Here is a 22,364-nt window from a genome sequence, read left to right as displayed (position 1 = left end):
ACTGGCTAATACTGAGCATAAATGAAAGAAACTCTTCCATTTTAAAAAGTCAAGAACAATTTTCAAATTTCAATTTCAGAGCGCCTTCTTGCTTTTTCCTTTGAAGAAGTAACGGAGACTGTGAAATTTGGGTAAATGTGAATCTCATTAAAAAGCACATGAAATGGATGAGCCTCCTTGATTCTGCTGCCCACATCAGCCCACAAAGTTTATTCTCACTAACGTTCCAGAAGCTCACTGCCAGAAAACAAAGAATGGAGAATGGAGAAATTCAACATCAGTCATTCTCAAAAGACTTTTGAAAGAAACAGCCTTTCCCTGCTGTCACTTGTTATAGAATTCAGAAACTCAATTTGTATTCCATACTGGCAGCTAAAAGCAGAAGCATAGAAATATCGGATCCACACAGATCCCATACAGCAATAAGGATCAGAGCTTTTGGGAAGGCCCTTCCTCTTTTGAGAGAGCCTGTTGGTGTTAATTGGAAGAAGTGAGATGAAAAACTTCAGCCTTGGGACCAATGGGAGGGCTGCATGCTCTAAAATATTTTGAGCCATTTCTCTGCTCAAGTTCGCTCCCTCTGGAGGAGATTATAAAAATGTAAGCAAATGAATAATAAAATTTCAATTTCATTGAAAAATGAAATTCCTCATGGAATCCTCATGGAAGGCTGTAGGGAGATAATCCTCAGGACCTAGCCTTGCTCATTTATACAGAAGGGATGTGAAATTAATACAAAAGAAACTAGGCCAATAATATGCTCTAATCCTTCCAGATGTGCCTTTATGCTATTTCCCTATGGGACAGGAGGACCAACAGCTCAAATAGAGGTTAAGAATCAAATATTGAAATAGTAACTGTCAAAAATGTAAAATTCCTTCAGAGAAGAGTAAAATTTTGAAACTGTGCCTAGGAAGTCTCTGTATGCCTGACACAAGCCAACATAGAAATTTAAAACATTGGTTGACCTTTGAGTGAAAACCTTGCTCTAGCAGAGTTTGCAAAATTTAGAAATCTGAACACACAGAGTGATGGTGACAATTCGAAATTTATCAAAGGGCTGTGTAAATGTTCAAAGGTCTCAAAACAGAAATCTCTGTCTGTTTGACAATGTCAATTCTAAATTACACACATGCAAAAGTATGTAATAGAAACATAACTGTTTCTTGCTGAAATTAGGAGGCCAAAGTGTCAGAATGGCACCCTAGGTGACCAGTGTGTGCAGTACGGTGGAGGCTCTGTCGTCACAGATCTATGGACTCTAGTCCGAAAGCAAATAAAATATAATTACATGAAGCTGACTTTTTTGACTAATGAGGTCCACAAATCCAACCTGTTCTGGAGTCAGAGATGGACGCTGTCATAAAAAGATGTTTGTATGTTATTGCAAAGTTGCATTTCCCATATGCTTCATTAGTAGACATTGTAGCCTTTTCCCCTCAAGCTATTTTCCATGAAAACTGCATAGAAATATTTTTTCTCTGGAAGCCATGTGCCTGGAAGTGTATCCCAAAACACGACCTTCCTACTGGTGACTGATAGGTCTTGTCTGACTCTCTGCAACACTGGCTGAAACCTCCCAGAATAACAGTTCTATGGACTTTATTATTTCAAATTAAGGGAAATTTCAGGTAAGCAAAGATAATTTCTCTACTATCATGATTGACATTCATTGTCATTTAGTAATGCAAAACCATAGATGGGAACATAAAACTCACAGAATGCAAATTCCCATGAAATGACAAGGCTTATTGATTCATTATCTTTTCTTTATAGAGAGGTTTTTGAAATGAAAGCTATAACCTCAGGCTTCAAGAGAGTGACGCTAACTGTATTTACAGTAAAGTTCTATATACCAACTAGATGACTTAGAATAAATCTTTCTCTTCTGTGCTATTCATACGTAAAAATTTACTTATATGACAGCACTAAATTACACTGTAGCAAAAAAGAACTATTATAAATTCTTCTGGAAAGGTATCTACATTTTAGACAGCCTTGATTGATTCCAAAATCTTAAAAACTCCTGCTGTACTCCATGTCTATAAAATGGCAACTACTTTTTGAAATGGAAATCAGCAATAAAGCCAAAATAATTCAACACATGACAAGTCTTTTCTTATTGTTGCCCATGTGTACTCTCCCCTAAGTGCCTGGCAAACTAATGCTACTTTGAAATGTAATAGATGTTTCTGATTGCCTTAGAAAAGTCCTTTGTGGTGACTTCTAAAATCAATTGTGCTGATTTTTCTCTGCTGTATTTTACATTTTCATTGCTTATTCACTCTATGTACATATGGGGACTAAGTTTGTCTGTCATGGTGTTTCAGTGCTGGTTCCAACTGTAATCCCATTACATCTGTTACAGTGCCAATGCTTGCAGATGATTTGTTTCCCACATAGATGGCTCTAATGCATTTATACATTTTATTAGAATCCTGCGTGCAAATTTATAATAGCATTGCTTGCTGGTATAATTTTCTCTTTGTTGCTGTTAGTAATAAAAAAACATGCTTTGGTTCTAGTTTTATAATGATCATATCATGTATTTCTTCTTGTTAGTTCCTAATAGGAATTCTTCCTGATTACTTTATGAAAAGATTAAGGAAAGCACTCAGGATAATTTCTCTGGGGCTGTAATAAGTCATTGACTAGTCTACAAAGAGGTGTGTTACTGCCCACTATTGGATGGGATGATGTTACAGGGCATTCTGGTGGGCTGCATTATGATATTGTCAAATCATTTTGTCTTTATTTGAGACTTCAGACCTCCATCCTCCTCCAAACACCCTACAGGACCAAATCATGAGGTCTATTTGTAACTCTGAGATATTTTAGTTATAATCTGCCATTTTTTTTGTGTAACTTCTTAGATAATATTTGCCTTCTCATCTGTTAACTACTATTCTCAGTCTCTGGAAATCCATACAATAGCTTGTCCAGTTTGCTCAAAGAGGCTAACCTCTTTATACTGTCAATATATATATATTTAATAACAATAATAATGACAAATTACCATGAGTATATATGGCACCAATATGCTATTGACATTTATGACAGCTATAAAATGGATCCTTCAGTTTTCCAAAAGTAATTGGAAAGCTAAATGATTATAAATAGCCTGAGGCTGATCTAAGTCCAGCTTCTAAATCTGATTGAGGTACATAGGTGTCATTGACTTTCACTGAGAATAAAAGTAATATTCCCAAAGGCTACATTTAGGAAACCTATTCTTCCTGGGCCCCACTACAGTGAATGAAGAAGAGAAACCCGTCCAAAAAAAGAAATCAGAAAAGCATTAGTTGGACTCTCACAGGCTTTCCATGGAAATGCGCTGCACTTACTTACTTACTTACTTACATGAGCTGTAACAATACGTGGAATGTAAGGCTATCATCTGGTCTATCCTTAAAACACTAGGACAAGAGGCAGGAAAAGTATAAAATTAAACACCTAGACACACAAACCTGAATGAAGAGGAGATAACAATGTCGAAGACCCAAGGTCTCAAATCACTGATTGATGAGCCACTGAAAGAACTTCTCAGATGTACCCATGGAGAGGCCCAGCCAGAACACTGTAACTGATGAGCAAAACAAGATCATCATGGGTCTCATGGGAATGAGCAAACCTATGGGATGTTTGAGGGGGACTGGAGATACAGTTGTTGCAAGAGGTTTCTGAGAAGGTCCAAATGCAGAGAAAGGAAGGGATTGAGGTAGGTTAGGGAGGAACGAACCTGCAGTAACAGAGAGGACAGGACATAATTCTGGGGATCATGGCTGGTGGAAGAGGAGACAGCAGTGGTTATTGTCTACCTGGACTTCAGGAAGCCTTTGTGTCCCATAAGATCCTCCTAGGGAAGCTGTTGATGTATGGGCTGGATGAGCAGTTAGTGGATGGGTTGATAACTGGCTGAATGGCTGAGCCCAGCGAGGGGTGATCAGCAGTACAAAGTCTAGTTGGAGGCCAGTAATTAGCAGAGTACTCCAGGGGTCAAACTGCTTCCAGTCCTGTTTTACATCTTCTTTAATGATCTGGATGGTGGGGAAGAGTGTACCCTCAGCAAATCTCCAGATAACACAAAACTAGGAGGAGTGGCTGATAATGCCAAAGGGTCCTGCTGCCATCCCGAGGGACCTCAACAGGCTGGAGAAATGGGCTGGCAGTAACCTCAACAAGGGGAAGTGCAAAATTCTGCGCTTGGGCAGGAACAATCCCAGGCACCAGTATATGTTGGGGACCACTCAGCTGGAAAGTATCTGATATTAATTGAGCAGCGAATTAAGCTTCTAATAGTAATTAGTATTACTACCATGGTGAAAAACTCCTTTCTGCCCTATGTTAAATCCCATTACACAAAACACTGATGCTTTTGATCTTTGAGAGCAAAGTATTCTGTATACATGTGTTTATTCTGGGATTGGCTTTTAATATCTATCTGAACATTCTTACTGAATTCTCAGAGGATTGGAGAAACGTTGACTTTCAATGAAGGTACCATTACCCCATAAGGTGGGGGGCAGCCCACTGGAAAGCAGCCTTGCGGAAAAGGACCTGAGGGTCCTGGTGGACACCAAGTTGAACATGAGCCAGCAATGGGCCCTTACCACAAAGAAGGCCAATGCTCTCCTGGGCTGCACTAGCCAAAGCCTTGCCAGCAGGTGGAGGGAGGTGATCCTTCCCCTCTGCTCAGCCCTGGTGAGGCCACAGCTGAAGGACTGTGTCCAGTTCTGGGCTCCCCGGTATAAGAGAGACATGGACATGTTGGAGAGAGTCCAACCAAGGGCCATGAAGATGATGAAGGACTAGAGTATCTCTCTTATGAGTAAAGGCTGAGAGAGCTGGGACTGTTCAGCCTGGAGAAGGTAAGGTCTGTAAATACCTGAAAGGAAGGTAAAAAGACGATGGAGCCAGGCTGTCTTCAGTGGTGCCCAGTGCCAGGACCAGAGGCAATGGGCACAAACTGAAACACAGGAGGTTCCCTCTGAACATCAGGAACACCCTTCTTCACTGTGAGGGTGACCAAAGACAGAGTCCCTGGAGTCTCTCTCTGTGGAGACACTGACAAGCCATCTGGACATGGTCCTGAGCATCCAGCTCTAGTTGGCCTTTCTTTAGCAGAGGGATTGGACCTCCAGAGGTCCCTTCCAACCTCATCCATTCTGTGATTCTGTGATAAAAGGGGCAGCTGGGTACAGACAAGCTGCTGGTCAGTACACTCATCTGGCCGTGCCCTGCCCCTGCTCGTCTCATTCTGCATTGCTTTCCTATTAAACCCTATTCTGACCTGTTTTCCTAGGTGAGGGTAACATCTGTTCTGCTGGTGTGTAGGTGCTGCCCATAAAGGCACTGCCCTGTTTGTGTTCATCCACTCGTGTCCAGCGTTGACTGTGTAGTTTGCTTGTGTGTGTTTGTCTGCACTAGGGATAAATTCTCAGTCTTGCTAGTGCCTGGACCCGGTGTCACAGGATCACACCAGCCTGGCTCCAGGGGACTGGGACAGAGAAATCTCCTGGGCCCCAAACCGACAACATACAGCAGCACTGCAGATGAGACTCTGTATGCTTAAATAATTCTTTGAAAATGAGACTAAAACCTGGACATCTATATTCCTTTAAAAATATTATCAAATACTTTATTGTTTTGAGATTATAGTCAATTTTCTACTTTTACCTGTAGTAATTAATCAGACTTTGAAAGTTATCTCTCTGCATGCAAACAGAACCATAAATATTGCCTTAATATTTCATGTTGTCATAACAAGGTCCTTTTTTTCACCTTTATATGGCATTATTTTGCCAAAGTTAGGTCTTTTCAGACTGTTGGTTCTACAAACATTTGATGGAAGCACTATTTAGGACTATTTTGCTAAAGTTCTGAGTGAGATAAACTTTGATAATTTGATTTATTTTTTTTTCCCAAATCCATAAAATCTATTGCTGAACTTGAAAATTAAAATTATCATATTTCTAAAGTTTAGAAAACCACTAGGTAGCTCCTTATTAAACTGCACTTTTTGCTTTGTCTGTATAACAAAACAGTTGTGTTTTTAGGAAATTATTTTAGTACTCCTATTATTATTTTTAAATAATTTGCACTTTTTAGAGATCAGCTGTACAGTCTCTCTTTTTTCCATTAGAAAGAACTGTATGACCAGTCAAGTCTGTGTCCTTCAAAGAGCTGCTAATCTGTCTTTTGATGGCTTTCCTTTGAATTTGCAATGCTTCATTGAGGGTGCCAGCCTTACCACCAGAATAGGCTTATAGTTGGAAATGCACACAAGTGGGCACTGGGTCCTGTGCTTAAAAACAACCACTATGAACACAGAGGAGAACTAAGAATCACCTAAAGCGATTATGGAGTATTAAGGGTTTAGTACAACAAAGTTATTTCCAATTTTGGAAAATAGCATGCAGATGTGTTTGCATTATGGTTTTACCCTATGCAAATACAAATCCCTGCACAGTGCACTCTAATTCATTTCATTGCAAAGACCGGAAGAATTTTGCATGTCTTGAAAGGTTTGTGTATTCACTTCTATCAGTACATATCAAACAAGAGACGAGTTTCGGCATGTACCTTTTCATGGAACTGTTGTTTCCATGCAGGACAGTGGAATAACATCCATCATAACAAGGTGTGTGGGGGGTTAATTTGCTTTATTATTTTTGAAAACACTTCAGAAGCAGCATAAATTCTTACCCCCTTAACAGTCTAGACTTATGTGCTACTTTAAATATTCAGAAATGCCTAAGAAGTGCTTTGCCAGTGTATTTGTCCAGAGCACAAGAATGAATTTCACTCTGTGTGTGTAAGGATTGTTTAATCGCTGGCGATAGCTGTTTACACTGACAACACATCCAGTGATTAATTCATAGGATTCCTAAGGGAAAACAAAGCCACATAAAAGTCTCAAAGATGCAAGCCAAGGTGGAGAGTGCACTGTAAAATATTTAGTGAACACTAAAGCAAACCACAGAGAACTAGAGAAGGACCCAAGGGGAGGGAAGAATACATTAGCTGCCTCAAAAAACAAAAAAAAGCTTTGAACCAGGAGATAGATATTTTAAAGGGGATGAAAGACTCTCTGCTTCCACTGGACACATAAACACACAGAACTGGGATAATATGTAAGAATGTGTATCACAGGAAACAGAAAAACTTACATTATCCTAGGTAACCTTTAATTAACTTAGCAATTTAAAGAAAGCTTTACTTTAGCTGTGAATCATAAATGTCTCTGCTAATCAAAAGCTTATCCACAAATTTCTATGTCAAAGTAAAGTTGATCCTTCTTAAAAACTAAATGTTAATTGGCAAACTTTTAGTGGATTATTTTATTATTTTAATTAAGCACTGTTAGAATTTCTTGCTCTTGTACTCATTGCATTGAATGTTAATATGATCTCTGTTTACTTGCACAGCTTCCAAACTGTGGACTTTCCCTTATAATAAAAGAAAATTTTGCATAATTCTTTAAACAAGTCATATACTGTACAGCTGTTGCCTCTCCAAACTAATCTTAACTTGTAGATTACATAAACCTGTCAAATTCTAGTTTTTCTGTCTTATTAATACATGATCTTTTCTCAGAAAGCTATATTAATCTTTCATTACTTCAGGAAACCCTTATGATTTTATTGTTCATGGTACTTCCATACTTTTATGAAAAATGTCACAGATTCTTTCATCCAAACATGAAAAGATGTCTACACTTATTATGATGTATAAAAAGTAATAATATGTTTTAAAAATAATTTCCAGTAGTTTCTCTTAAATAGGTGGCTAAATTCTCTTAACTTTCAATTTCTTCCATCCACATAAGTTTGAAGACAGGGAAGCTGTTTGAATAGTGAAGTGTGCTTATGCCTTGGTGAAAGCTCTGCCTGGGGATGGGAGATGAAGCAGTAGCCTTCTTTCTTTTCAAATAAACATTCTTCATTCACATTCATATACTATAATACCTTTTTTTGTTTTCAGTATTTTGTTAGTAAATCTGCATTTCAATGGTAAAGATCTTGTCACAACAACCCCATGCAATGGCTACAGGCTTGGAGAAGAGTGGCTGGAAAGCTACACGGCAGAAAAGGACCTGGGGGTGCTGGTCAATAGTTGGCTGAATGTGGCCAAGGAGGCCAATGTCATTCTGGCTTGTATCAGAACTAGTGCGGCCAGCAGGTCTAGGAAAGTGATTGTCCTCCTGTACTTGGCACTGGTGAGGCCGCACCTCAAGTACCAGTTTCAGTTGTGGGCTCCTCACTACGAGAAGGACACTGAGGTGCTGGAGCATGTCCAAAGAAGGGCAACAAAGCTGGTGAAGGGTCTGAACACAAGTCTTTTGAGGAGCAGCTGAGGGAACTGGACTGGTTTAGCCTGGAGGCTGAGGGAAGACCTTATGACTCTCTGCAGCAAGGGGGGTTGTAGTGAGGTGGGTGTTGGTCTCTTCTCCCAAGTAACAAGCAATAGGACAAGAGGAAATGGCCTCATGTTGTGCCAGGGGATGTTTAGATTGGATATTAGGAAAAATTTCTTCACCGAAAAGGTTGTCAAGCATTGGATCAGGCTGCCCAGGGAAGTGGTTGAGTCACCATCCCTGGAGGTATTTAAAAGGGGTATCGATGTGGTCCTTAGGGACATGGTTTAGTGGTGGAGTTGGCAGTGCTGCCTTAACAGTTGGACTTGATGATCTTAAGAGCCTTTTCCACCCTAAATGATTCTATGATTCTAAGATCATAGGCTGAATTGTGGTTCTGGTTATAACACATAAACAAGAGTCATTGGTCAGGCTTGAACGCAGCTCTCCCATCCTCCCCCCCTCAGCCTGCCATGTCTCCCTCACAGGCAGCCTGAATGCCCCCCCCAGACCCACCCTCCCATGTCATGTCCCTGTATCAGTCCCTGTCCCTGCCCTGGCTCTACGTCCCTTAAAATAGCCTTATGCTGTCCCACAGGAACTAAACCACTCCATGACAGGTCCCTGCTGAGCCCAGGTCTCTGCAAGGTGTGAGGTACACCTTGCTGGGAAGGGAGCTGCTAGGCTTCAGCGATCCTTCTCAGCCTCTCTAGGGCTTCCCCCCACCCTGCCCATGTCCCAGGGCCCCTTTTTAGCCCAGTCACTGCGCCAGGGACACCAGACTGACACCAGTCTGGAGTCAGCTCTGCCTCTGCTGGCATTTGATCCATGGTTGCAGGGGATCCTGTTTTACTGACAGGTGAAACTGCAAGCAAAGAGACATAGTCCTTGCTACCAAGGTTACTGTGTAAAGCAGACCAAAGTAGAAGTCTTTGCACACAAGAAAATATGAAGCGATAACAACTCTCACACCAGCTATCCAGCTGGCCTGGATGCACTGGCATCACCAAAAAAGCAAGTTTTCTGGTGTAGTTTTGGAGAAATGGAATACGATAGCAGTAAAGATGTTTATGAGAAGCTAATTCCTTGTTTAAAGGACATCATAGGAGAAAAGACAAATGTGGTTTTTGAAAGCAACATCTGGTAGTTTGAAGGCAGTACCAGAGTTTGTGTTTGAGCAACAGCAGACAAACTGGTATTTTCAAGTTAGTTCAGGATGTGTTTCACAACCTTTCTGAAAAATGAGAAACATCCTAGATTATGTTTTTCTGGCCAAGTAGCTCTGTGATCGCTTAAAAAAACCCATTGTTTTACAAGTGTAAACATTTCCATTGCCAAGAAAATCAGCAGGTAGCTTTCTTCATACACTGATTATTAAGATTTTCACTGCTTCATTTTTCATGATGGTATTAATAATTTAATCAAGCGTTTTATATTAACAATGATGTCAATTACAAATTTCTCCTTTGCTGTAGATTGATCTATTATTGTCCACCTAACATTGATATGCATATTGCTGTAGGAAGGAAGGGCTATAAATAAGGATTTCTATCCATCTAATTACTTTAATTGATTTGTACTGAAATAGTTGACCTTTGGTGCTTGGTTCTCCCTTCACATTCAGAATTGACAGCTCACTCTGATGATCATCAGCCATGGGGAAAATAAGTTAAGATTTCAATTAAAAGCATGCAGTCTAGGCTAATCTATGGATCTCACATTAGTAATGCTCCATACTTTCCTGCTAGAGAATACATGTCACGTTTGAGCTGAAAAATATTGTATGAAAAGTACCTGAAAAGTAGGACAATGAAGTACATCTAAAAAATTGACAAGCAAAGAAACACGAGTCTTGGGGCACTTCTTCATGTATACCTACAAATTACACCTAGTAAGTAACACTACTCCTTCAGGCCAAAGATCACAAGATATACAGAAGAAGCTAATATCTACATTCTCTTTCTTGGGTGACAGGAGAATAGTGATGCCCTCAGCTATCTATACTGTTTGCTCTAAGTGTTATTTTTCATACTAAACTGGCCTAAAATGCCTTTTATTAGACAAACAGGCAGAAAAATTCCATGCATTGGTGAAGTGCCAGATACATCTGTCATCTTAAAGAGTGCAAAAAATAGAAGTAATAAATACTGAGCTAGATGGAATATGATAAATTGTATAGCTTTATTATTATTATTATTATTTGGAGTTAAATTTTTCTTCAGTAAGTTCATGAGAAGAGTTTTCAAAGAAGAGTTTTATATTTTTTACATCTGAAAAGCACTTTTCATTACATGACTTCAGTGAATTTGAAAAAGGTGCAAAACACTTACTGAACATAATCACCGTGTTTGAAGTCTATGCTATGGCAGAAACATACCCTAACTAGTCATAATCTGTATATTATATTAGCAGGTTTCGAAATAGAAAATATTACGTATTTTGATAGAAAAAAATATGACAATAATCTCAAAGCACTTTTCTCAGATTAAAATTACCTTACTTTGGACGAATATTCTTCCATAACTGGAATATATTATTACATTTATTATTTTTGTTATTGCAGTTGTAAGCTTTCTGCAGCTGAAAGTGTTATATTTTAAAGTATCTTTTGTTTGATCTGGCGGATGTTATATTTTGGATGCAAAGTGGGAATAACTGGGCGTATATTGAGTCATCTATTTGCTGCATTATGAGTATGAAGTGGAAGATGGAAAATAGATTGTTTTTTCAGTACGAAGGGAAACAATGACTAACTCTACAAAAGCATCTTTATATTATTCAAAATAATTCCTCATAAAAATTCATCGCATTTAAATTAGCTCTAACAGTATAATATTCCAAACTTGCTGATTCGTTTGCTAATAGTCACTGGAAATATTCTTTACTAACTTTCAGTCAGTGCTTTAAGTCTTCAAAGCACTTTCACTTTACTTCAAAGGAAAACAAAATATATCCCTAGTTATTTTTATTTTTTTCTATATCTGTCCATAGTATTCTATGTTCTCAAATTTACTACCTTGTACTAGCAGATTTCTAAGAAAAAAAGCAATTCCTATAAAGTGTATTTTGGATTTTCAGATTAAATTATTTTGTATCTTCCTTGAACACTGGACTACTGAAAAGTTCAACAGAACAATTTTTGGATTGAAGGTTTACTTATTTTGGCCAAAGTCTTGGCAAAAATATTTCTTTTCCCCAATGAAAGACCATCTTAAAGAGATTAATTTTCTCCCTTTCCCATACTACCAAATCTGTGGTGAAAAAGGTTGATGAGGACCACCACTATATTTTCCTTGAGAACTTCCAGCTTCTAAAATATCCCCCACTGCTGCTTTGAAAACGATTCAAATCTCTTGATCTTCACTTCTCCCCAGAACAATGGGAAATTTTGAGTAGAAAAGACACAAATAAAGCTTGACTGATTTATGATGAGAGGACTAAGACAACGGACATCTGAACAAGTTGAAATGTTGACTTCTCAGCTACTCACTGTCCTTTTAAAGTCTATGATGAGAAAAAGTAGCTATTTACTGAGCGTATTCGTCACATCACATGCCATGTTCCTCTTCCTCCTCACTACCTGTGAAGTGAGCCCAGCCTCACTAGCTCACATGTAGACGTCCAGATTCCATATGTTTAAAATGAGGTTTCAGTGAAGGTTTCAGTCTTTTTGATTGTTTTGGTTTGGTTTTGATGACTGTCTGCATATGTTATTGCATTGTCTGTTGTTTTGAGTAATCATTAGGATATAATGGCATCTTTAAAATGAAATCTCTGACATATAAACTAAACCACACACAGTGCTGAGTATGCAGAGGAGGATCAGATCCATTAACCAGCTCTCAAGAAAATCTGCTGGCTTCCACTTTTTCCTTTATTATGTTCTGGATGTTTTGTTTGGTGGTTTTGGTTTTGGTTTTGGTTTGGTTTTGGGGTTTTTTGTTACAGTTACCTCATTTCATCAGGAAAACATAATTTATTGACATTTTGCTGTGTTTTAGTAGTAATCCAACTTCTCATAAGGAGATGCCCTGGATGGACACCTTATCAACAGAGTTTCCTACTATTCTTGCATCTCTCTCTCAGGTTATTGCCAAACTATGCCATTCAGCGGTTCACAAGGAAACCAATGTGCATGCAGAAAACAAGACAGAAAACATATTTCTGTTTAAAAAAATTGAGGAGCGACTATTCTACAATCCAGTTTGCAGAATGAAGGCAGATATATTCATAAGCTTAGAAGACTGAACGCTTCCACTGAAACAATGTAATTAAAAGTTGCAATGAAAAAAATGGGTTAGCATTCTTAGTGACATTTGATTAAACGTGCTAGCTAGCAAAAATATACAAATGAAGGTCACATTTGCAAGTATTATAAGATAGGCTGATAGACTATGTTTTAATTAGATAGTGGAGAAATGTCAATGAGTTAGTAACTGACCAGGAGTCACTTAAGAAAAAAAAAGGAATGAAGGAAAACCAAAACATCACCCCAAGAATCAGAATCCTTTACTCTCCATAGATTTCAAACCCTACAAAGACAGTTTTCAGAAAAGTTTTGGGGATGGATTCAGTGAGTTTGCCTTATCATCTCCCCCTATTCGAAGAAAGAATGTATTTTGGTCAAATTACATAGTACTGTTGTTATGTCGACATAGGTTTTGCCTTTTGAAATAAACCTGTCAGATAAAATATAACAGGATAATATTTGTGGTTTATATTTGTACCCATGGAGTGTACCTAAGGAACGTGTATCAGCATATGGCATCCTGTGGGAAAAGATCCCCTTTGTCTCCGAGTCAGCTTAGTTCTCCCACAGCACACATGAAATGAAGTCAAATTGAACCTGATAGAGCTATTATAGGACTAAATTTCTTTCAAATGATCTTGAAATTCGTATCTTTGCTTTTTCTAAAAGAAAAAAACACCTCAGTAATCAGTAGAAGACAGTTTCTCTACTACCCGTGGTGCTGGTTTTCCTCGTTGTGTTGAATCTGACCAAAGAAAGGCTGAACAGCAGCATGTGCTGGAAATAATAAAAGATGCAGGAATAATTTAATGAGTTGACACAGATTCATTAAAAAGTTACCAAAACTAGTTCAAAACATGGGTTTGCTGTTGGAAATCACATTTAAGAAAATATGCACGTGGAATAAACCAATATATTCTATCTTAAAACTGTCATGCTGCTGTTAAGATGACTATAAATCTGGTAGTTCTAGTGCAAAGAACTATGAAGGCTAATCCAAGCTGCTGATTTTATTGTGTCTGGTCTCTAGTTGCTTAATATCTTTTGTATTTGGGCCTATATATTCCTTATCTGTGTCTGCTTGCAGCTGAAAAACCTTTGGATGTTTCATCCCAAATTAAGTTAATTCTAAGAACGATGTTAGAGAAAATATAATTTCATTGTGAAATGTGCATCAGAGTTTTGAGAGCTACCCATAGGTCTTTGATGGAATTTCTCAAGGATTTTAAGGGTAGACTGGTAAAGCTAAAAAACACATTAGAGAGTAACAACTACTCTCCAGCAGTTTAACTGTGTACTTAAATAATGGAAAATAAATTTATTCTTCCAAGTCTCAGAAGTCTAATCCAAACAAAATTAAAGGAATAATTTTATTGTAAATAGTACTCCAATAAAAATATATTCTAATTAAGCCACTGCAACTAGGCAGTTCAGAAGTCTAAATCTCTGGAGGCAAATGTTCGGATTAGGAAGTGGGGTTTGTTTTCAGGTAAGCGTGAGTTCTGCTCTAGTTGTCAGTAATGATCACAGGCTACAGGCTTTCAGTAAACAAAACAAGAAATATTTGCTTATGTATAATTTATTAACCACTTCCAGTTACATCGTACGAAAGAAGCTTTACTCAGATACAGCATTCCCAGGAGCATGACAAAGCAACCAGAGTCAGAGTGAAGTTTCACACTGATCCCTAATCCCAGCCAAATAAAGCAATTACACCATGAAAGGTCAGAAACCAGCTTGTGTAATACTGCCGTTACTGCAGGACCTTTTCAGCACATAGAGTGACTTTTGTATCCTTTCCTTCTCTTTCTTCCCATGGTACTTTACATTCATGCCATCTGAGATCATGTGGATTCTTTTGTTCTTTCAAATCCTGGATTTACCACTGTGAACAAGTGTTCCCTATTCAACTAGATAATAAAGAATCTTAAAATATGGGGTTTTTCTTTTTAAGTGGGAAAAGAATTACAGTCGTCTTGACTTGATGAAGCAGCACAGAACAAGTTCATTTCCCCAAGCTGCCTACACGTAGTATTTCAGAAAAAAAAAGTTGTCAAAGCTATTTCAGGGTTGTTGAATCCTATTTACTGGAGTAGCTTTTGGGTTATGTATGCAAGGAAACAGGACAGTTATAGCCTAAAAGGGAGAAATATTACATTAGCAAAAACTGCACTTTGATTCAAGTGCAGAAAGAGAGGCTGCATACCACCGGAGATTTCAGTATGGCTTCTATTTACTTTTCCCTAGCAATGTGATGCGTCGGCAAAATTTAGGCAGCCTGGAATGAGTCTCGCTATTGTACTTTCTCCTTTTCCCAGTCCCACTTATTGCTTAGCCCTCCACATTTTTGTGGCTCCTGCACCTCCTCAAACCTCCTTCCCCTCCAGATGCATACCTCTGCCTGGAAGCTGTTCCAGGCACTCACCCTAATGATGTAAAGTCTGATCCCAAGTTAATTAGGTCAGGAGTACTCGTTAGCTCAAACTTACTATGACCTGTAGTATGCGTCATCTAGTAAGTTAGCGTGCTCTTAAATTAAAAAGAATAAAAAGTATTTCATACTATAATTTTGAAAGGATTAATGGTTATTTTTGTCTCCCTTGTGTGTATAATCTGCAATTTGGCCTGGTGGTAAATGAATTAAGTGTAATGGAGGATACAATTGTGATGTGTTTGTTTATAACTTTATACATGCATACTGCTTTTTGCTTCTCTTGGGTGCCCGGGCAGCAGGGAGGAAAGCTGCTTATTTGCCTTAAGTTTTTTGCTGGGTGATAGCAGAACCTGGTAGAAGGATGTTCCTCTGCTGTGAGCAAGGTCATCTGAGAGAGTTTTATGGAAGCAGGTGGAGATGGCAGAGAATGAGAGACACAGCAAGGAGGAGAGCTAAGTGGCAGGCTTGCTTAGAGGAGCAGGAGCCTGACTGCCTTTTGTTCTCAGTATGTCATTGAACTGAAAAATTTACTGTTGAAAACAAAAGGAAGAATAACAAAATAGTATGTGTATGTAGAAACATGCGGAGTTGTGCTCTTGCTTGACCCACTATCCAAGCTGACAATACAGGGCAATAGGAACATAGAAGCTATATTAAATGGTCTACCTAAGAATCAAGATTATTAATGTTAGTATTTAATTTCTGATTGCTAATGTCCATTCCTTTGCAAAAGAAGAAATATACAGCCCAGACTCTAGCTTGCACAGGAAGCCCTTTTGTCTACACATCAAGGAAGACTGTTTCATAATTTTCCCGATTAAATGACATAACAATAATTATTTGAATATTCTCAATCTGGAATAGCTGATATACTTGGGAACATCATCTAAGGAATTATCTTCTGTGGTCAACAAAGGGACTACATTGTTTAAAAGGTCTTCAGACATTAGAGTTTTACTCCTGATATATGTATGGCAAACAGCACATTTAACAGCCTAATAATACCATACTTCAGTCACATAAAGTATGTATCATTTGCTGAAAAAGTACTGACATAAAATTTTCCCAAATCCATGTCCTTTGCCACAGGGCAAATAGCACAGAGCTAAAATACCATGCTGAAAATAGAAAAGTGATTGTATCTGCAGAAAATACTCAAGGAACAGTACATTCATTATCGATGTGGTTGTAATCATGTTTCCTTTGGAAATCTTATCAAGGCTTATTATGCTGTGTTGTAAAGTTTGGACCAAAGGCATGTCTGCATTTTTTTTATTATAAAGTAGAATTTCTTCCAGTGTGTATTATTTCTTCTATGTCTATGTGCACACTGGAGGAAAGTCTTCCCAACAGCAATCACCACTGGTTCCACTTTTTTTTTTTTTTTTAAGCTATAGAAATGGATCTTGTAAACCAAATATGTATCACTTTTAGAATTATGTAATATTTTACTTATGTATAAAAATATAGAGAAAGCTGGAGAGGGACATTTTACAAGGCCATGTAGTGACAGGACGAGGGACAATGGTTTTAAAATGAAGGAAGGTAGATTTAGATTAGATATAAGTAATAATTTTTTTATGATGAAGGTGGTGAGACACTGGAATATGTTGCCCAGCGAAGCTGTGGATGCCCCCTCCCTGGAAGTGTTCAAGGCCAGGTTGGATGGGGCTCTTGGGCAACCTGGTCTAGTGGAGGGTGTCCCTGGCCATGGCAGGGGGGTTGGAACTAGATGAGCTTTGAGGTCCCTTCCAACCCAAACCATTCTATGATTTTATGATTCTATGATTCTATGATATACACAGGAATAGTTCTGTGATATCATACTTTTTTAATTTAGCATTTTTCTTTCTGCTTCCTTGTCCATCTCACATAGATTACTGATCATTTGTTCACCTTGGGTTAGAAGGATAGATGTGCATTTAAAAGAGAGAAAGAGATGTGCTGTCTTTTCAAAGCAAGAGTCCTTTGCATGGTGCCGTGCATCCTTGTTACCAGCTACAAGCTGACCACATCCCAGATCCATGTGAGAAAAACAGGACTGAATCCCAATCTGCCCATTTCCAGATTTCCTGCAGCAGTTCCAGGGAGGTTATCAGCAATCCTGGGGATATCAGAAGATCTGAGCTGTGAGGATCTGAGGAGCTCCACAGTGTCCAATGACCACGTAGAGTACAACTAATTAGCTATCCTGCCAGCAGAACTGCTACGTTCACCACAGTTTCCATCCTCTGTGTACACTGTGTTCTGTCCTTTTCTCCAGGAAACATCTTCCTTCTCTTCTCACGAGAAAGATGTCCATTCTGCACGAAACATTCAATGTGATAAGTTTAAATATGGACATTTCTACTGCAGCTCATTTATCTGAAATCATTTATATTTGTAAGGTCAAAAATATTTTTGTTCATAAGATAAATTAGCATTTGGTGAGACCAAAATAAGTAAAATATACAAAAAATTTTCAAGGAACCTCAATGATCTTGAGATTCTGACCTCAGGGAAATCAGAATGAAAATACATTATTTTAATGGAGATAGATTGTAATATGAAATTTTAAAGATTTTTTCAATATTCCCCTGGAAATTGAAAGATTTTATTTTAGCCTATGAAAAATTTTTACTTTAAAAGAACTAAAATATATCTATATTGCAATATGTTGAAGGAATGTATTGAAATACAGTCAAAGGTATTTTTTGTGAAATCACACTTATATTCCAATGACAATGTTTCAAGAGGTCCTATAAGATACCTTTTCATACAACATTTTAATTTACCATTATTAAGTTCTATTTCCCCTCTCTTTGTGGGTCAGGAAAGATGATATTATGTTTATGTGTATTAGGTTTGCGTGGCAAGGTTTTGGTAGCAGGGAGGCTACAGAGGTGGCTTCTGTGAGAAGCTGCTAGAAGCTTCCCCCATGTCCGACAGAGCCAATGCCAGCCGGCTCCAAGGTGGACCCGCTGCTGGCCAAAGCTGAGCCCATCAGCAATGGTGGTAGTGCCTCTGGGGTAACAGAGTTAAGGAGGGGAAAAACCCCCACAAAACAGAGCCACATCAGGAGCAATTGCAGCTGGAGAGAGGAGTGAGAATACATGAGAGGAACAGCTCTGCAGACACCAAGGTCAGTGCAGAAGTAGAGGCAGAAGGTGCTCCAGGCGCTGGAGCAGAGATTCCCGTGCACCCCATGGAGAAGACCGTGGTGAGACAGGCTGTCCCCCTGCAGCCCATGGAGGTTAATGGTGGAGCAGATATCCACCTGCAAGCCTGTGGAGGAACCCCTGCCAGAGCAGTTCATGAAGAACTGCAGCCTGTGGGCAGGACTCACGTTGGAGAAGTTCATGGAGGACTGTCTCCTGTGAGAGGGACCCCACGCTGGAGCAGGAGTAGAGTGTGAGGAGTCCTCCCCCTGAGGAGGAAGGAGCAGCACAGACACCGTGTGATGAACTGACCACAACCCCCATTCCCCGTCCCCCTGTGCCACTGAGGGGGGAGGAGGGAGAGAAACGGGGAGTGAAGTTGGGCCTGGGAAGAAGGGAGGGGTGGGGGGAAAGTGTTTTAAGATTTGGGTTTTATTTCTCATTATCCTGCTGTGATTTTATTGACAATAAATTAATTAATTTTCCTGAGTCGAGTCTGTTTTGCCCGTGACAGTAACAGGTGAGTGATCTCTCCCTGTCCTTATCTCAACCCAGGAGCCTTTCATTATATTTTCTCTCCCCTGCCCTGCTGAGGAGGGCAGTGACAGAGCGGCTTTGGGGGCACCTGGCCTCCAGCCTGGGTCAACTCACCACAACATGATATACAAAGCAGCATGATGCACATAATAAAGTAGATGGTTTGTGAGATCAGGATGAAAAAAAACTTAGAGTTCTCCTTATTTGTGCCTTTCCCATCTAGTTGCCAAAAGTTGTATTTAAATCCAAATTTTAAATGAGATACAGCATCATCAAATCATCTCTATGTTTAGATTTTGCATAGATAAAAATTATAATTTTAAAATACTGGTCATCTGCTTTTTCCAAATTCCAGTTTCTTCTAAAAGGTAGAAGAGGGGGATTTTTAACATCTGGTCAGAGACAATAAACAGTTTAATGAAATGACCTTTTCCTAAACCTGAAAGACTCTAATCGTTCACTGTCACAATCTTCATAAAGTAAAATGCATATTTATCTAATTTTAAACCTATTGAAATATAAAATAGTCCAAACTATATTTATGCTTAGAATAATTTTCCAAAAGCTTTCCAGCAAGGCCATGACCTAATGTTTTAAAGAAATTTTATTTCAATTGAATGTGCTGCTATTCAAAGCTTTTGAACACTCATAGTTTTCCATTGTTCATGTTATGCTAACCTGAAGAATGTTCAATTTATAAATATTTATTGTCAATGGAGATAACAGAACAGTGATCTTTTTTTCTGTCACTTCCACTGTCCCCCAAAAAAATCACTTCCTTCATAGGCACTTGATATGCAGTCAGATTCCCTTTGCTCATCTATATCAATGTATTTTAAAATGTTCTTCTCACCTCCTTAAGACTGCTGCATGTTAAGGACTATTGATTTCAATAGTTGTGCTTGCTTTGTTCCTGAAGCTCCTGAGTGATATTTTTAATCTATTAGAATAATATACTTTTTAATTGCTTTTTCTTTTGGTATTATACAGAGTCCAAACACTTGGGCACTATTCTTTATTTGTAGACATTGAAATTTTAAGTACAGGCAGAAAAGGTAAAAAGGGAAGTCACAGAGACAGGAAAGGAGGTGTCTTTGGCACGTGCATGGTGTTGGGAGAGATGTTTGTGCATATATGGGCTCTTCGGCTTTTTAGCTAGCTCACCTGATTTGCAGAATAGTGTTAAGGAGCTTATTTAGCTTCAACCAAGCTATTTAGTTTCTGCACTGCAAAGGCTGTGAAGGAAAGAAGGTGTCTTGGCAGACACTTCTACTGTGACTTAGGGTCATAGAAATAGAATTAAAAATATTGAAAATTCGTATTACCATAAGTAAGAAATTTAATAACCACATGATTTTTATATTGTGTTGAAACTGCAAGGGAATTTTCTGTCTTAGGGCTCTATGCTGCTACCCAGTTCTGTCTAGAAGCTGAGTCCCTTGTCTCATGAGTCTGGGGCATCTCTGACACTCCTTTTATAGATAAAACTTTTTTACTTTTCTACTGAATAACTAAATATTCTTTTGAAAAGTGATAGTTTTTATCTTTATTCGGTGTTCACTTCTTGGTTTTTTTCCAGAATATTCAGAAGCTGTGCCTGGTCTCCCCACTTCATATGCTGCTATCCTGAGAATCAAATCTGGTAGTTCATCTTTAGCCCCATTTAATTCAAGGAACAGACCACGATTAAGCACTCAGTCATTAGGAAGTGTATCTTCACCAGGCTGGAGAGGAGCTGCACAAAATTACCACTCCCCAACAAACCTCTACCACTTTTCAGAGGCCTTCAAACATGATGGTAAGTCTAGTTTCCTTCTCTGAATCTTTGAAACATTTTTCAAAAGCATCAGATTTTTATCCATTTACTTCAGTATGCCTCAGACATAATTTTGAATTATTTAAGCGTCACAATGTAGAAATGGGCGTGTTTTCCTTTAGATTCTTCAGATTAGCCTTAAAGTCACCAGTTAAAACATTATTTCTTAAAGATTCCTGTGCAGAATAGTTTAATACAGTTTTTGCTACATGAAAGTACAAGCTAGTGGTTTGAAATTCCATTACAGCACAATTTCACCTACTCAGCTGATGTCTGTATATTCAAAAATCAAAGTCATAAAATGTCACTCCCTCTTTTATATATATTTTTTCTCTTTGCATTTTTTCTAATTTAATCATGAATGATAGTAATGTAAATAAAACATTAATAGTACATCTTATAAAACTACTTTTTCTCTAAATTACCTACTCTGTAGAGTCAACTCTACATGCACACATGCATGCATGGATAGACATACCAGCGTGATATGGTGTGTATTTACCTTTAAATGCAATAACTCATAGTAACAATATGTTATTTCTCATATTTGATTACATTTAAAGAAGTCACATTTCTGATACTATTTCTTTAGCGATAATATTTATCTGAATTACATTCAAAGAAGGAAAAAAAGACAAAGAAAAGGAGGAAGGAAGGAGAGGGAGGGAGGAAGTTGTTTAGAGGATATTTAAAGAAAAATAGAAGTGAAAGACATTAATAAGAGGGGGGGACACATATGTTATGCTATTTCAATTGAGAACTTGCATAATTCAAAAATCTAATATATGGCGTACACTCAGGAACCTGGTTTTTCATCAGAAAAAAACCAAAATACTTTTATTAGCCACCTAAGTATACAGGTTCTCAAGCGACTTCTCAACTGATTTCCCAGCAGACTGGCTCAGAGGCCTGACATTACTTCTAATAAAGGTCTTTTTATACTGACTTTATGCCATTTAATTTGCACTCTCAATTTAGCATATGTTTCCTGATATCCCAAATTAAAAGAACTATGCTGCAGCTCACTTCTGAATTTAAAGTATATGGAATTACTTAGCGTAAACATGCAGTTAAGGCAATACAGTCCTTCTCTTCAAGCTATGTATCAATGTGTAAAGTCACGACTAAAGAATGTGCCTATAAAGTGTGAATTATTCATGAAATACTCTTGAAGAATCATAAAACTGCAAACTCATATACTTTCTTACTGTTCCAAAAACTTTTGGAAATGCTGCAGTAAAGATAATTGAACCAAACCTTGAATAAAGACTCTTTTTATCTTTGCATGTTTGGTTTGATATCTTTTAGAAGAAAATAAAGAGCAGGGTCCAGTTTACAAGTGAGTGTTTGAAACAATGAACCTCCAGATGTGCAAGATCTGAACCTAATTTTTGTTGAATGAGAATTCCTGATTCCACACCATCAGCTAGATTCAGCATTTACCAGTATGAATTAAAGTCAAAAACTACTGACATTTTTTTTCATTACTAAAAAATATTGAGCAATATTGATTAATGTGGCATGCAGTTTGGACAGCACAAACTATTTAATTTTAGAACAGATATGTTTGTTTCAGGTCACAGAACAGAGAAAGAATTCCCCAGCAACAGGAAAAACCTGTCCTATATCTTACCTAATAAGCAAATAAACATATCTACTTCAGAAAAGATAAATCTGAAAATAGGAGAAAATAATTTTATCTCCTTTGCAGTAAACTCAGTCATGCATGTACTGTACGCTGTTCCAGCATGCAGCACACTACAATCAATGTACCTAACTTGGGGCATGTGTCAAAAGGAAAGCCTTCTCGAAGTCTCTTGACTTTTAAGTTAACT

The 22,364-nt window shown here is 38.2% G+C and overlaps 1 protein-coding gene across 2 annotated transcripts in view; it reads left to right on the top strand.

The window, feature by feature from the left end:
* Positions 1–22,364, top strand: part of CNTN5 (contactin 5) — a 678,480-nt gene that overhangs the window by 392,832 nt on the left and 263,284 nt on the right. For both annotated transcript variants that reach the window (XM_075742340.1, XM_075742341.1), the window contains exon 3: positions 20,293–20,511. In XM_075742340.1, the coding sequence (XP_075598455.1) occupies positions 20,293–20,511 (219 nt within the window). The remainder of the gene's footprint in view (positions 1–20,292; positions 20,512–22,364) is intronic.

The sequence above is a fragment of the Balearica regulorum genome, chromosome 1 (genome assembly GCF_011004875.1).
Source record: "Balearica regulorum gibbericeps isolate bBalReg1 chromosome 1, bBalReg1.pri, whole genome shotgun sequence".
Classification (NCBI taxonomy): Eukaryota; Metazoa; Chordata; class Aves; order Gruiformes; family Gruidae; genus Balearica; species Balearica regulorum.
The sequence above is the reverse complement of the archived record's forward strand: the minus strand, read 5'-3'. Positions and strand labels throughout refer to the sequence as shown.